The sequence below is a fragment of the Mauremys reevesii genome, linkage group 2 (genome assembly GCF_016161935.1).
Source record: "Mauremys reevesii isolate NIE-2019 linkage group 2, ASM1616193v1, whole genome shotgun sequence".
Classification (NCBI taxonomy): Eukaryota; Metazoa; Chordata; order Testudines; family Geoemydidae; genus Mauremys; species Mauremys reevesii.
The window spans coordinates 133,488,770-133,503,734 of NC_052624.1; the positions used below are offsets into that span (position 1 = coordinate 133,488,770).

Below are 14,965 nucleotides of genomic sequence, written 5' to 3' on the forward strand. Positions count from 1 at the left end.
CCTCGTGGCTTGCCGCCCCAGGCATGTGCTTGGTGTGCTGGTGCCTGGAGCCGCCCCTGAGATGGGGGGACAGGTGGAGGGGAGGCAGGGGCTCTGCTCCAGCGGTCTCTCCCACTGTGTCCCTCACCATAATGAGAGCGGGCGGGGGGGAGGACAAACCGTGAAGGAGGGCAGGGATAGAGGGCAACCACTCCTCCCTGCTAGGCTGCAGGCAGGGGAGGAGGATGCCAGAAGAGGAGGGCTAAATGGGTGGGTGGGCTATCAAGGACTTGTGGCAGGGCCTCAGTCACCGACTCGGATTGGAATTCTGGCTCCTGTAGCTGCACTAAGGGATCGGGGGATGTAACAACAATAGGGGGGCGGGTGCAGTGATACAGGGGTCAGACTCAAACAGGGAGGGGCACAAGCGCATGGGAGGGGGCATGGGCACAGGAGGGGAGGGGCTAATCAGGTCTGGGGGGACTGCAGGGGGAGGGGAACAAACAGGTTGGAGGCAGGATAGGGAGACCCAGGGGCTGGCTTCAGGGCAGGGGCGGGGCCCAAACAGGTTGGAGGCAGGATAGGGAGACCCAGGGGCTGGCTTCAGGGCAGGGGCGGGGCAAACAAAGTTGTAGATCGGGGTAGGCAACCTATGGCACGCGTGCCGAAGGCGGCACACGAGCTGATTTTCAGTGGCACTTAACTACGCAGGTCCTGGCCACCCCTCTGGGGGGCTCTGCAATTTAATTTTATTTTAAATGAAGCTTCTTAAACATTTAAGAAACCTTATTTACTTTACATACAATAGTTTAGTTATATATTATAGACTTATAGAAAGAGACCTTCTGAGAATGTTCAAATGCATGACCGGCACACGAAACCTTAAGTTAGAGTGAATAAATGAAGACTCGGCCCACCACTTCTGAAAGGCTGCTGACCCCTGCTGTAGAGGGAAACGGGTGGGGCAGACAAACGAACTGAAGCTGGGGCTGGGGAGGGGCAAAGCCTGCAGGGGCAAATAGGGTAGGCAGCAAGGGGTAAAGCTGGGGGCCCTGTTGCAAAGGGGAGGGGTCAGTCCAAGGGCGGGGGTGTGTGTGCCCATGAGCGCTTGCCCTTAAAGTCAATGTTTGGTCTGGCTGCTGCTGCAGGCCCAAATGGTGGAAATGGGCGTGGCAAACTAGGCGAGCAGCTCAGTCCCTGAGGCAGGAGCTGGAGGCAGATGGTAAGCAGCCAGTGGGAGTGATGGAGGGAGTGAAGGGGGATACGGATGGACCAGGAGGCAGCCTCTACGCCACACCCCTGTGTCCCCACAAACACAGTCTAAACCCCCCACTACAAGAGCACAGTTTGAAAATTACTCAGTCCTTAAGTGCCCCCTCCACGATGGTCTTCAAAGTCTCTGTGCGCTCCCCCAGCAACAGGTGGTCCTCTCCTCCTTGGGTCTCCAGCAACTCCCCAGCAGCAAACACAGCAGCTCCAGGTGGTGGTCTGGTGGCCAGGCAGGAGGGACCCCGCTCAAATGGTGGTAATGACCACAGCAGCAATGGCTTGGGCTGGGGTCCCTCACTCCCCTCTTCTGGGGAGTGGGCCAGCAGCCCCACCCCAGGGCTGTAGCTGGAGCAACAGCGGCAACGGGAGGTTCAGCAGCCAGCCAGCAACTGGGTAGCAGAGAAGGGGGCAGGTGGTGGAGTCTGGCCCAGCCAAGGGAGTAGCTGGAGCAGTAACAGCAAGGGCCCAGTAGCAGCCACCCCTCCTCCACCCTTCCTCCACCCTCCAGGCCAGAGGGCAGCAGCAGGAGAGTGTTAGAAGGGAGAGATCTATTAGTCCCAGATTAAGTAGATCCCTTTTCCCTGTGTAAGGTAATGGGCAGTTCCAGAACAAGCAGGAACTTGCTGGAACCAATTAAGGCAGGCAGGCTAATTAGGACACCTGAAGCCAATTAAGAAGAAACAGCTAGAATCAATTAGGACAGGCTGGCTAATCAGGGTACCTGAGTTAAAAAGGAGCTCACTTCAGTTTGTAGTGTGCATGAGAGGAGCTGGGAGCAAGAGGTACTAGGAACTGAGAGTGAGTAGGTGTACTGCTGGAGGACTGAGAAGTACAAGCGTTATCAGACATCAGGAGGAAGGTCTGGTGATGAGGACAAAGAAGGTGTTGGGAGGAGGCCATGGGGAAGTAGCCCAGGGAGTTGTAGCTGTCACGCAGCTGTACCAGGAGGCACCCTAGATAGCTGTAGTCCACAGGGCCCTGGGCTGGAACTCGGAGTAGAGGGCGGGCTCAGGTTCCCCCCAAAACCTCCCAACTCCTGATCAAACACAGGAGGAACTGACCTGAACTGTGGCTTTTACCAGAGGGGAAGGTCTCTAGACTGTTTCTCGATCCACATGGTGAATCTGTGAGGCAAGCAAATCTGCCAATGAGTGCAGGACCCACCAAGGTAGAGGAGGAACTTTGTCACACACTGGACGCATCTTTCATAGATACCTATTTAACTGTCTTCATGCATTTTTGTTTGAGACTCATCAAGTTAATTTGCATAGCACAGTTGGGTACTAGAGTACCCTCACTCTCCAGACACGAAGAGGTATGTCATTGTGCACAAGAGATGAAAAAAAAATCAGTTATTAATGCATTTTGCTGCTAAAGTGGACTGTGTATCCTTCCATGGGGTACAGCGTAAGAATAAAATATAGGTATACAAAATGAATGATACTAGTACAGCATTGAAAAACAACTTGTAAATATGGTTGCTGCTCTGCTGATTCACAACAAGGCTGAAGAATGATAAGTACATAGAGAGCTTGGAAATGAAATATTAATCTTGACTAAGAGCAAATTTTGTGTTTCCTTTACCAGGGTGTAGTTCTAGACCTGGTTAGTACGTCCAATTGTAAGCATTTAGGCCAAATCCTGCTGCTGTTACACAGGCAACTGAATTACCAAGAGTTGTGATGGAACAAGAGAAGCCTAATTTGGCCTTTAACTTGTAATAGTGAATATTAATATTTTCTTTTCTTTTCTTTCTCCCCCCCCCAGTGAAGAAGTTTGTAAACGAGGATTCACAGTGATTGTAGACATGCGTGGATCTAAATGGGACTCTATTAAGCCTCTGCTGAAGATTTTACAGGAATCCTTTCCCTGTTGTATTCACGTTGCACTGATAATCAAGCCAGACAACTTCTGGCAAAAACAGAGGACTAACTTCGGCAGCTCTAAGTTTGAATTTGAGGTAATAGCAAGATAGACAAATGTAGACTTACTGCTTAGTTCATGGGGAGTTTTGATCCAGCTAACTCAGGTTTTTATTAAAAATAGTTGAGCTGAACCTTGGCGTTTGGACCTTGGAGAGCTAAATCAAGCTGCAGGACTGCAAGAAGTGTGGGTCTATTTTTAGTCTCATGTTAAAGCAATCTCTGTGTTAAATTCATGAAAAAGATATTGGCCTCTTTCTATGAAGGGAAGAGATTTTTCCACTTAGCCAAGGTAGTGGTAACTGTGTTAATACCAGTATGACATGCAAAGGAAAGCCGCCACCCAGCCTGTGGTCTTGTCCTCCCACTCTGCAATGGGTACTTCAAAACTTTAACCAAAAGAGTTGCCAAAAAGGAGTGTAGTTGTTTCTCATGAAGCATGATGAGATGATAAATGTAAACATGAGACATTTTTAAGTGGTACTATTTAAAAACAAAAGTTAGCTGTAAAAACCCATTGTGAACAAGAGACTGGGTTTCTGCAGGATTTAGTATCTTGCCTCCCAGAGGGTAAGATTTCCAAAGCTGACCTAAGTGCTCTCCTTGAAATGGAAATATATGGAAAGCAAGAGGCTCTGCTGCCTAGATTTGTGGTTTCTAAGGCCACATGTGCTTTGTAAATAAAGCATTGTGTGTTGCCTTGGTTGTTTTTAATGTTCAAAATACAAGCACAGAAAATACTAACTAGATGCATTTGGAAAATTCAGTGAAAATACAGTTCAAAGCATCAGATTTGTGATTGCAATATTCTTCATTGTGTTTTTAGACTAACATGGTATCTCTGGAAGGCCTTACCAAAGTAGTAGACCCCTCTCAACTAACTCCAGAATTTGATGGCTGTTTGGAGTATAACCATGAGGAATGGATCGAAATCAGAGTTGCCTTTGAGGACTACATTAGCAGTGCAACCCACATGCTGTCCAGACTGGAGGAACTGCAGGATATACTGGCTAAAAAGGAATTGCCTCAGGACTTGGAGGGTGCTCGAAATATGATTGAGGAGCATTCACAATTGAAGAAGAAAGTCATTAAGGCCCCTATTGAGGACCTTGACTTGGAAGGACAAAAGCTGCTCCAGCGGATACAGAGCAGTGAAAGTTTCCCCAAAAAGAACTCTGGGTCAGGGAACGCAGACTTGCAAAACCTTTTACCCAAAGTATCCACCATGTTGGACCGGCTGCACTCAACTCGGCAGCATCTGCATCAGATGTGGCATGTGCGGAAGTTGAAACTGGACCAATGTTTTCAGCTCAGGCTGTTTGAGCAGGATGCTGAAAAGGTAAAAGGGCTGTGGGGTAGAGGGGAAACAAACTTGCATCATCATCTGCAAGGTACTAAGGCTGTTCTTGCCTTATTTTAAAAAAAAAAAAAAGTGCCAGTGAAAGCTGCAAAATATTCTCTAAGAACTACTAAGTACAACTTTCCATTGAGGTAGCAGGGACTGTTGTATTCAAAGCGGCTTTTACTATTTTCTGAACTCAGTTTCTAATGTGGATAATTGGTGTTTCAGTGAACTTGATTAACTGTCACTCAAAACCCTTGTCACACAGACACTTCAGTTGCAGTAAGTTTATATTAAAATGGTATTTTTGCTGGCACAAAATGAATGTGCATACTGTTAAAGAGTAATGTCCCTCTGTTGCAGCAGGATGAATGCAGTGATGGCACTTGCTCAGTCTGTAAGTGGTGAGAATGAGTTAAACTCTCATGAACTGCAGGAAGGAGGAAAAGATGCCTACATTGACATGTTTGAGTCCTGTGTTAATTACTGGGCAAGACAGATGTGCTAATTTCCTGAGATTCATTTTTAGTGGTTGATAATATCTCTTTTGAAAAGAGTGCACACCCTAGTTGTGGGGAAGCCTAATGAATGGCCATAGATAGAACACTCACTTCACATTTGTGTTCATAGTATTACCAGGGTTTGTTTGGTAAAGGGTAAAGCGTAAAAGCAGTTCTGCATCAGAAGATGTGACATAACTAGAAACTGATGACAACTGTATACCTGAACACGAAGCTTTCTAGAAAAATGGTAGCGTCTTCCTAAGAGAGGCTGAAATTAGACTGCCAAAACACTTGAAGAGTGGGTTTTGGCCCATTTTCTAAAATGCTCCTGGAGATGCCACTTATGATCTGTGACCAAAGGAAAATTATCAAAAAAAGTAAATAGAAGCTGTTTTTGCCATTCAGGAACTGAAAAAAAATAAATGGTGCACATAGTGGTTGGGAAAACTCTTAATTACGGTTACATTAGCTCAAAAACACACACATTCATGATGCCCCATATCTCTCAGAAATTTGTTAATTCAGTTACTCTTGCAGGGACTGAAAGCCTACAAAGCTGCAAATTTCTCGCCGTGATGATTTTGTACAGAGAGCATATGAAGGAAGAGTTAATGTTTAAGGCACCTAAATATGGCACTTGACAACTATTTTCCTTATTGTCTTACCTGAAAAGCTCCTTATTCATATTGTTAACTCCTGCTTAAAAGTTTTGGTTGTAGGGTTTATGCCAATCACTCAGAGTTCTGTCTTTTCAGTCTCTCAGAAAAAAAATATCTCCCAATGACTGGAATAGGTGGGTTACGAGTTGATAAAGCTGAGATTGTTCACCTCTGGGATTTGCGTATATGGGTAGCCGTGCTCTGTGGTGATTAATGTTGTTTCTTTGTTCTTGTCTAGACTAGGAAAAAGGTGTGGGTATTAAGTTATTAAGGGGGGGAGGGATAGCTCAGTGGTTTGAGCATTGGCCTGCTAAACCCAGGGTTGTGAATTCAATCCTTGAGGGGACCGCTTAGGGATCTGGGGCAAAAATTGGTCCTGCTAGTGAAGGCAGGGGGCTGGACTTGATGACCTTTCAAGGTCCCTTCCAGTTCTAGGAGATTGGTATATCTCCAATTATTACCTTTATTACCTTTTAAGTAGATAACACGTGCTAAGCAGCTCAGCAAGTTTTAAAGGGATCACGCTAAACTTGTCTGTGCTAGCGAGTATGTTCTAATACACAAACCTTTTTGTTCTAGTCCAGATAAGGCCTTAAGACAGTGGTTCTCAACCTATTTACCATTGTGGGCCACATATGCAGCTCTCTCTGTGTTATGTGCCCCCCCCCACTACCTGTATGGGCCCTGAGCATGTCACATGGGCCACAGCTGTGTGCTGATTGGGCCGTGGATTGAGAACCACTGCCTTAAGAGTATGTATTCACAGCACATGAAGCCTAGACTCTGAATCGGGTTTAAGCCCAAACCCCTTTCAGTCCACACAGAAACTAGTCTGACTAGGCCAGGAACCCTTCTGGACTTGGGCCAGTGTCTGAAGACCAAGTACTGCAGAGTCAAGGATGTCAACAGAACCTATGGGGAACTCCCTGTCTTCCTGCCTCTTATGAGAAATTCATCTGGGTACTGGGAACTGTAGTGTGCACTGAGCACACAATGGTGCATGACTATGCTGAGTGGGGATGGTGCCCCTATACGCCCCCAATCACAGGCACCGCTGGACGAGAGCTGGATGAATGGCAAGAAGTGACCCTGGTGCTGAGGCCGGTAACTGAAGAGGCTATGCCACTGGAGTAGATAGAGGATATCCTGGGTCCTTACTCAGAGGAGCTGTCTGGGGACAGGCCTTGGGAGCAGCGCGCTCTAGAATCGGCATCAGAGAAAACGCTGAAGCCGGACCCTGGTAAGCTTCTGCTGCCTTGTCCGTTAATATTCCTCCCTTCCGTATGTCTATTATGTTATGAATACCAGCCAGGGTTCGGATGTGCTTCTGTTCATGGCAGAACCCACGCCATTCCCTTAGTGCCCCCCGCTTTCCTCCCACCACCACTTGGAATTCAAAATGGATACAGTAAAATGAGGAAGAAAGTTAAGCGGTGGTTATAAATTTTTTTTACTAGTTAATGGCTGTTATAAGGATGGATTGGGGCCCCACAACTAACCTTACATACTCTTCCCCTCTAATACAATGCATCTTATAAATTAGCCATGCCCACACTGTTCTGTAAACTGAGTCCCCCAAAAAGCTGGCTATTATGTGTCCAAACAAAACAGCAATGTGTAATTTGGTCCATGTCTTTCAGTGCTGTTCTGGAGGAGATCTTCAATGGCCAATGTTTTTTGTGTGAATAAAATACAGTCCACTGATGAAAAGTAACATCTTTTGACCTTGAATTAAAGCATCCACTTTGATAAAGTGGAAAATATAATTTTTAATGACTGGACAATAATGTGCTCTCCCTCCCCCCTACTCCCCTTCGAGACTCTTCCACCTCTGCAGGGCAAATACATGGCACTAGGAGCCTGGGGGAGTGGACCTACCTTCTGCAGGTAAGCAGAAAATCTGAGATGAGCTGGTGGGAGAGATTCTAGGTAGAATGAATCAGCAGATAAAGTTCCAGAAGCGCCCAATGAAATATCAGAAGGATGAGAGAAGAGTGGAAAGAGAGAGACGCTGCACAGTGTGAGCAGGGCTTGGCAGAGAGATTCATGGAGCATGCCTGCAGGTTGAAGGAGGAAGACAGAGTGCAGCAGAAGGAGCAGTTCAAGCTATTACTTTTACTCATGGCTACCACACTGCAGGTTCTACTGTCGCTGCCAGCTTTAGCCCCATGCCTTGAATTCCCTCCACACTAGTGTGTGTCCTGCAGACTGTGTAGCAGTTCAGCAGTTGGCTGGATTATGTCACCGTCAATTAACAGTAGCACATGGAATGGGCAGATGTACCCTCTGGATTCATCCATTCAAGTCCAGTTGCAGCCCACAGGTATAAAATGCACCAGAAAGTCAAGCAGGGGACACCCAGGAATAGTTGGCCATGTCATTTGGTAACATGCACCTTTCACTGTTCTGGCACAGAACTTGGTAATTGTGTTGTATGTTTTCTGGGCAGCTGGTCTGCTTTTCTGCTTCTTATATTGGTATCTTAATATATGTATTAAATAAAATCTTGCTACTGTAGCCTTGTATGGAATTCAAGTTTTACTATATGTAATCTTAAGTGGCAAACATTAATAAAAGTCATCACATGCCCATTCTCAGTAAATTTAATAATAAAAATTTACAAACTTCAGCGTAATCCATAAACTGAATTGAAGTACCTGGCAGATGTTCATAAAATGTATTAATCTCCATACATTTATGAACGTGTTTCCAGAATTCATATTACCAACACACTTAAAGAAAATCCCACAGCTGCCTTTCGCCCATACAGAGCATGACTTAAAATAACACTTCGTTCCCCCTTATGCATGGCATCATGCAAACCTGGTTTGTGGGCACACAAAGCCTCGCTAATTTCTGTGGGACATCTGGATCCAGCACCAGTTAGGACAGATGCACTGTCTGGCTGTGTATACCAGTTCAGAAATCCAGGAGTGTCCTGAATCTACTAGAAGAGGTTTCCCCTTGTCCTCCCAGGCATTGTGCAGTAACATTTGTAGTGCCTACCACCTTTCAGTACTTCACAGTCCTGATCATCTCTCAAACCTCTGCCACAACTCCTCGCACAGTGATTTGCCAACTCTAAGCTGGTTAGCCATAGATCTGTAGCAGGCTGAGGTACTAGCTTCCAGCTGGCTATGGTGACCTGCTTCTGGACTGGCCTGGCTGCCCTCACGTGGTTGTACTGGCACTGGAGGATGAGGCACGCTGATTGCATACCTCCAGGAACATCTGTTTCTTCATGCGAAAGGACTGTGCTTTGCTAGTCACCCCAAGTCGGTATGACGATGTGATCCTACCAGTCTGTGCTGTGGCCCTGTTCCCGAAGTGCTGGCCTACATAGAGGGAATCTGTGGCTAAGGTAACAGACATGAGCAGCATCAGCTGGGTCATGGCTGGCACATCAGTACCCCCTTCTGAGAGGTGCCTTTGGCAGCTCAGAAACTGCCACTGAAATGTCCACCAGCATCTTGTAGATGCTGCCAGTCCTAGTTCACGAATTAGGCAGAGCATGAGATGGAAAAGTTTCTCCGCCAAGTTGGAATCCATGTCGATGGCTCTGACTGCTGGGAGCATGTGGACTCAAAATTGCTTGGCTGGACGTGTTGGTGGTCTAAAACCATGCAAAGTACTTCCTGTCAACTTCCACAGACAGGTTCTCCCATAACCAAACTCAGCCGTTTCAGCTAGCTAGAGAGCTAGGAACTCTGGGATATGATGCTAAACACCCAGAGAAGCTGAAGTTCTGACTTGGGTCTGCGTAAAGCAGTTTGGATGTGCCAGCATGGTTGTAAGGTCTGGGTTTCCAGTGCAGTCTGGATGCCCAAGCGCAGGCTTAGAAACACCAAGTCTGCAGGCATGGGTCACGCAGACCTGAGATTTTCTTCTAATTTTCAACCTGTTTGATCAGGTACGTCTGGATTGCCCTCACATCTAAGCTGTCACACTCTTGGCTTTTCCTGCTCCTAGCTCCTGACATTCAGCCCAGCCACTTATAATATATTCTGTGTTCCCAGTTCATAGACTAATGGAGAACTGAAGTTACTAGTGTTGCTTTGGTAACCTACGTATATTAAGGCTCATATTTTGAACTTGGCAGCACTTTTGGTTCCTTGCTGTGTTCTTTCATCCAGGAATCCTTTTCACCCAGCTCAGAGAGCAGGTGGTCTCTTTAGTTTAGAATTATGGAGGAGTTGATGATCACAGCAGGGAATCAAGCTCTGCATCTGTTTTGCCCTGCTGCTTGTTCTCTGTAGGGCTTCACCTTCCACCAGCAAAAGCCTGAACGGCTCCCCAGTGTCAAATATATAATACATTGCATGCAAAAAATCTAGGTGAATGTTAATTCTGTTAATCCACACACACAGAAAACAGACAATTAAAAAGTGAAGGAAATACTGCATTAACTCATCTACATGTTGAATGCTGTATTTGAAGTCACGCTTAACAATGTAGCCAATAATTCAAGGTACATCAGTTGCGCTGTGTTCTCACTTAGATGGTGGTTGGGAGTATAACTTGCATTTCCTGCATTTATGTTGAATTAAAAAACCTTGGCATTGTCATAATGTAGGATTTTGTGACTATTGTATTTAAGACAAAAATGGAAGAAGTTGTGATAGTATACTTGAACATATAGATTTTGTATAATTGCATAGGCTTTAAGCTGCACTGCTGTAATTTAAATAAAATGTGGCTAGGGCTTCAGGCAATTACATAACTAAAATTAGATTTTTGAGCAGGTATACAATTAGGCTTTTAATAGCTTGTCTTAATTTTTTTTTTAATTTAGCAAGCTAGCATTGAGAAGATTAGCAACATGAAAATGTAGATGCTTTATAATGAGGTCTTTATTTGTGCATTACCTATGAAATACCTTCTCACTTCAAGTAAAGGTTTTTTTTCCTCTGGCCCTAATTTAATGGAGCAGATTTTGCTGCAGCTAGAGTATGGGGTAAAGACAATCTTTGGGCTGAGATCTAGCACAGTGCTTTCAGCCCCCCAAAAAAGTCTGAGAAAACTGTGAGATGGTTAACACTGAAATTAACAAAGTAGCAAAAATGAACTGCAACTTCAGGCTTCATTATTGTAGTGTCTGTGTGTGTCTCTCACAAAATGCGAAATCACATGTTCCTCGTTTATAGCTTGTCATTGCATCGTAAATGAGTGATCTCGTTGTTGTTTTTCTTGTAGATGTTTGACTGGATCACACACAACAAAGGTCTGTTTCTGAATAGTTACACAGAGATTGGAACCAGTCACCCCCACGCTATGGAGCTGCAGACGCAGCACAATCACTTTGCCATGAACTGTATGGTAAGAAACGTGACTTGCAAAACAGTTTATCTTGCACAGCTGTTGGATTTTATGGAAACCTTTATAGTCTCTGACGAATATCAGGACCATGTTTCTGTGCAAATGCATAGTGAGAGACAGTCTGTGCTCCAAAGAGTTTAGAATCCGAAGAACCGATGAAAGGGGAAATAGACATAGAGGCAATATGACTTTACCAAAGTGTCACAGTTCAATGGCAAACCTATGGTAGAATCCAGGTCTCTTGGCCCCATGTCTCCCAGTATCCTGTTCATTAGACTACATGTCAGTATTGGTGAAAGTACAGCATACAGATAATGAATAGTTCCTGGGCAACTACTAGCAAGCAGTTCAGTAGTGGAGTCTCAAGTATTGCTTTAGAAATTGCCAGCAACTTCAGAGAAAACGCGTAGGGCTTTAAATGAAGAATGATGCTAGATGGGTGCACAATGTGGGCAGAATTAATTATATGAAAACCCATAAATTGACTCCAACTTATGCTTGAATGCTTATAAGAAATTTCATTGTTCAATGAAAGAGCCTGTCAGCTCAGTATTCACAATCCTCAATTTTTAAAGGGGATCATTTATCATTCTGACATAACAGACTGAAGTTGAAGTAAATGTTTTCTCATGGAATGGGTACTTACTATCGTCCAATGTGGACAAAAATGGATGTTTTAAAAAAAAACAGATTTTTTAAAGTTTAAATTAAATGCAGGTTTGTTTTTAAAATAAACCTATTTAAAATTAAACTTGGAATTAACCTATGTTAAAACCTAAACTACTTTAAATTGAATAAAAAATAATTAGTACATTTGCCTGCCAAATTTTAAACAAAGTCAGACCACAGAACTGGTGTCAGTTACTGGCTAAGCACCTGGAACCAGAGTTTAAAGTGCTAAACCAGCTATTGACATCAGGAGCCATTTCTGCAGATACACAGGGACTATTTTCTTGATTTTAGTTTATTCAGCTAGTTCAGTTCAATCACTAATTCAAAGCTAAGAAACCACTTGGGAGTTGAAAAACCAGAAAGCTTGTTTTCATCTTCAGCTCTGGATTAAAAAGTAGGTATGGGAGGGTGAGATCTAGTAGTTCTAAAATGTAGGTAGGACATGGTGTCCAGAAACAATCCGTTTGGATCACTAACCACAGATACTTGCGGGGCCGGGGGCGGGGGGGCAACTTGAGCCTGCAGGGGCCCCCACGAGAAGGGCTAAGGCTCCGGCCCCGCCATCCCCTTGGCACCTCAGCGCGCGCGTCCAAGAGCGTTCCTGACAGCGCTGCAGCCACGTGCCTCCGGCGGGGCCTGAGCTCCTCCCCGCTCAGAGCTGCATGATAAGGGGGCGGGGCTGCGAGCTCTGGGCCGAGCAGCAGGAGCTCTGGTCACACTGGAGCCCACAACCTCGCCCCCTTACCACGCGGCTCTGAGCGGGGAGGAGCTCAGGCCCCGCCGGAGGCACGTGGCTGCAGCGCTGTCCAGGGATGCTCCTGGACGCATGCGCTGAGGCTCCGGGAGAGGGGGTAAGCGGCCGGGGCTGGGGGAGAGGGGTTGGATAGGGAGCAGGGAGTCCCGGGGACTGAAGAGTCCTTTTACCTCTGTACTATAGTTACACTGTTGAGGTTTGCACCAATGTAGCTAATGCCCAGTCAGTGTTTCCATCACAATCAAGGTTTTAATGAGAGTGTTAATAGAATTTCTCTGCCTTGAAATTTGTTATGAAAAGATATAGGGACTAGATAGCCATGCAGGTTGCTGGACTTGCCTTTTCATCTCTTGAGACCCAGGACCAGCTGGTGCACAGGAGTGCATTCTTGGGGGATTATTAATGTTGCAACAGAACCTAGAGAGCTCAGGTAAGATCAGGGCCCCATGATGCTGGGCACTGTACAGACACCCTGCCCCACAACACTTCTGATCTGAATGGACAAGACCAACACAGAAAGATTTATTTCCATTTTAGAGGTGGGGAACTGAGGCCTGGGCTATAAAATGACTTGCCTCAGGTGAGACAGAAAGTCTGTGACAGCCAGTATTGAGCACACATGCGCAAACTCCAAACCAGCCCCTTAACCACAAACCCCTGCTTTCTTTCTGGGGGCTCTCTGTTAATATTCCAAATCCAAAACAAAGCTGAGATGCTTTTCCCTGCCACTGCAGACATTTACTCTCTCTCTGCATGTGATAAAGCATTGCTGCCAGAGATGACTCAACCCTGGGGCTCATAAAATACTTCTCAAAATTAAATATTTTGCTTGTGGAATGGAGCAGAATGGACCAAGCATTTGGAGTTTAAACACAGCAACGCACCCAGTCCTAGGACCTAGAGCTGGTCAGAAATATTCCGGTGAAGTGTTTCTTTGAAGTTTAACATTTGTTGAAATACAAGTTTTTTTGTGGAGTTGGTTTGGTTTCAGTTAAACCTGCCTGGTTTTCTGCCAGGTCACCTGCTTGGCTCCTAACAACCCACCTGCCAGACTGGCTCAGAATCCAGGGCTCCATCCTCCCTATTGAAATCCTCTGCAAAATAGAATATCCTTCTCCACACAGCTCAACAAGGGACCAGTGCGGTTGGATGAGGGGCAGGGAGTCTCGGGGACAGGGAGGGGGCAGAGGTTTTGGGGGGTGGTCAGGGGAAGGGGGGGTTGGATCGTGGGCATTTGGGGGTCTGTCAGTTTGTGAGGGACCCCATGGAGCCAGTCTCTAAGAAACAGATAAATGCATGGTGGTTAAGTCCATTAATGGCTATTAGCCAGGATAGGTAAGGAATGGTGTCTCTAGTCTCTGTTTGTCAGAGGATGGAGATGGATGGCAGGAGAGAGATCACTTGATCATTACCTGTTAGGTTCACTCCCTCTGGGGTACTTGGCATTGGCCACTGTCGGTATGTTCTTATGTTCTAACCTAAATGAACCCAAAGTTATGGAGACAGATGAGAGTCAAGGAAGCCAGCAGAGTATCAGAAACCTGGAAAAATCTCTGACTGGATGGGCTCAGGTATTTGGTCACAAGCTGAGGTGGTTCAAAAGTTTTGGAATTTTTTTAAGCAGAATTTTTGTTTTGTTTCTTTAAACAATCAAACACAGCAAGCAGCAAATATTTGGCCACACGCTTCTGAAACCCCAAATCATGTTCAGGTTTTGGCAGACTAATTTCAGCTTTTCAATTAAAAAAACCACAACAAATTTTGAAGGAAAGCAGAAATCGTCTGTGATTTTTTCCCGTTTTTTAGAAACCCCTAGTTTTTGATCCAAAAAAAAGTTTTGACGGAAAATATTTGTCCAACCCTTTTAATGAGCTTTAGTGCCTTTTAGCACTAGCTGATGCTGAGAACCAGTGATACCTTGTAAAGGTGACTTGAAAAGAAGTTTTCTCAAAACTGGGTTTGTGCTGAGATACGGAAGGTTTTTAAATGTTTATTTTTCCCAGGGCCCTACAAGGGCCCCCATGAGAATACAGTATTCTATAGTATTGCAACTTTTTTTTTATGGAAGGGGCCCCCAAAATTGCTTTGCCCCAGGCCCCCTGAATCCTCTGGGCGGCCCTGGATACTTGCTTTGTTTAATAGATAGATAATTTAAATGACAAACATGCTTAGATAAACCACGAAACTTTTTTCTTGTGTATCCAGCACTCAAGATAGTTTTATTTAATAAATAAAATGCTGTTTTGGTGCATTTTAATTGAATTTAAATTTCCATCCAAATAGAGCTCAACACAAAATAATCTAGTAAATAAGAAATGAATCATTCACTGTTTTCTAACATCATAAAAATGTAAAAATTGAGAATCTGCATAAATGTAAGTTGTTATATACTTGCTTAATCAAATGAATATAGATGCACTATATCTTCCTTGTTAGCAAAAAAAAACCTCTGCCAGACTTAGTGGAAAGGCTATATTTAGCTGCAGGTCAACATGTTTTAATTATTACCACCCAATCCAAATCAGTCTTTCTTTAGGAAAATTCCTAAA

The 14,965-nt window shown here is 45.0% G+C and overlaps 1 protein-coding gene across 12 annotated transcripts in view; it reads left to right on the forward strand.

The window, feature by feature from the left end:
* TRIO (trio Rho guanine nucleotide exchange factor) overlaps nucleotides 1-14,965 on the forward strand; it is a 437,405-nt gene that overhangs the window by 140,963 nt on the left and 281,477 nt on the right. For 10 of the 12 annotated variants that reach the window (XM_039521976.1, XM_039521977.1, XM_039521978.1 and 7 more), the window contains 3 exons: nucleotides 3,016-3,208; nucleotides 3,997-4,509; nucleotides 10,868-10,990. In XM_039521976.1, coding sequence (XP_039377910.1) covers nucleotides 3,016-3,208; nucleotides 3,997-4,509; nucleotides 10,868-10,990 — 829 coding nt within the window. Of the gene's footprint in view, nucleotides 1-2,013; nucleotides 2,047-3,015; nucleotides 3,209-3,996; nucleotides 4,510-10,867; nucleotides 10,991-14,965 lie in introns of those variants that run through there. The other 2 variants (XM_039521974.1, XM_039521975.1) reach the window with 2 other exon arrangements.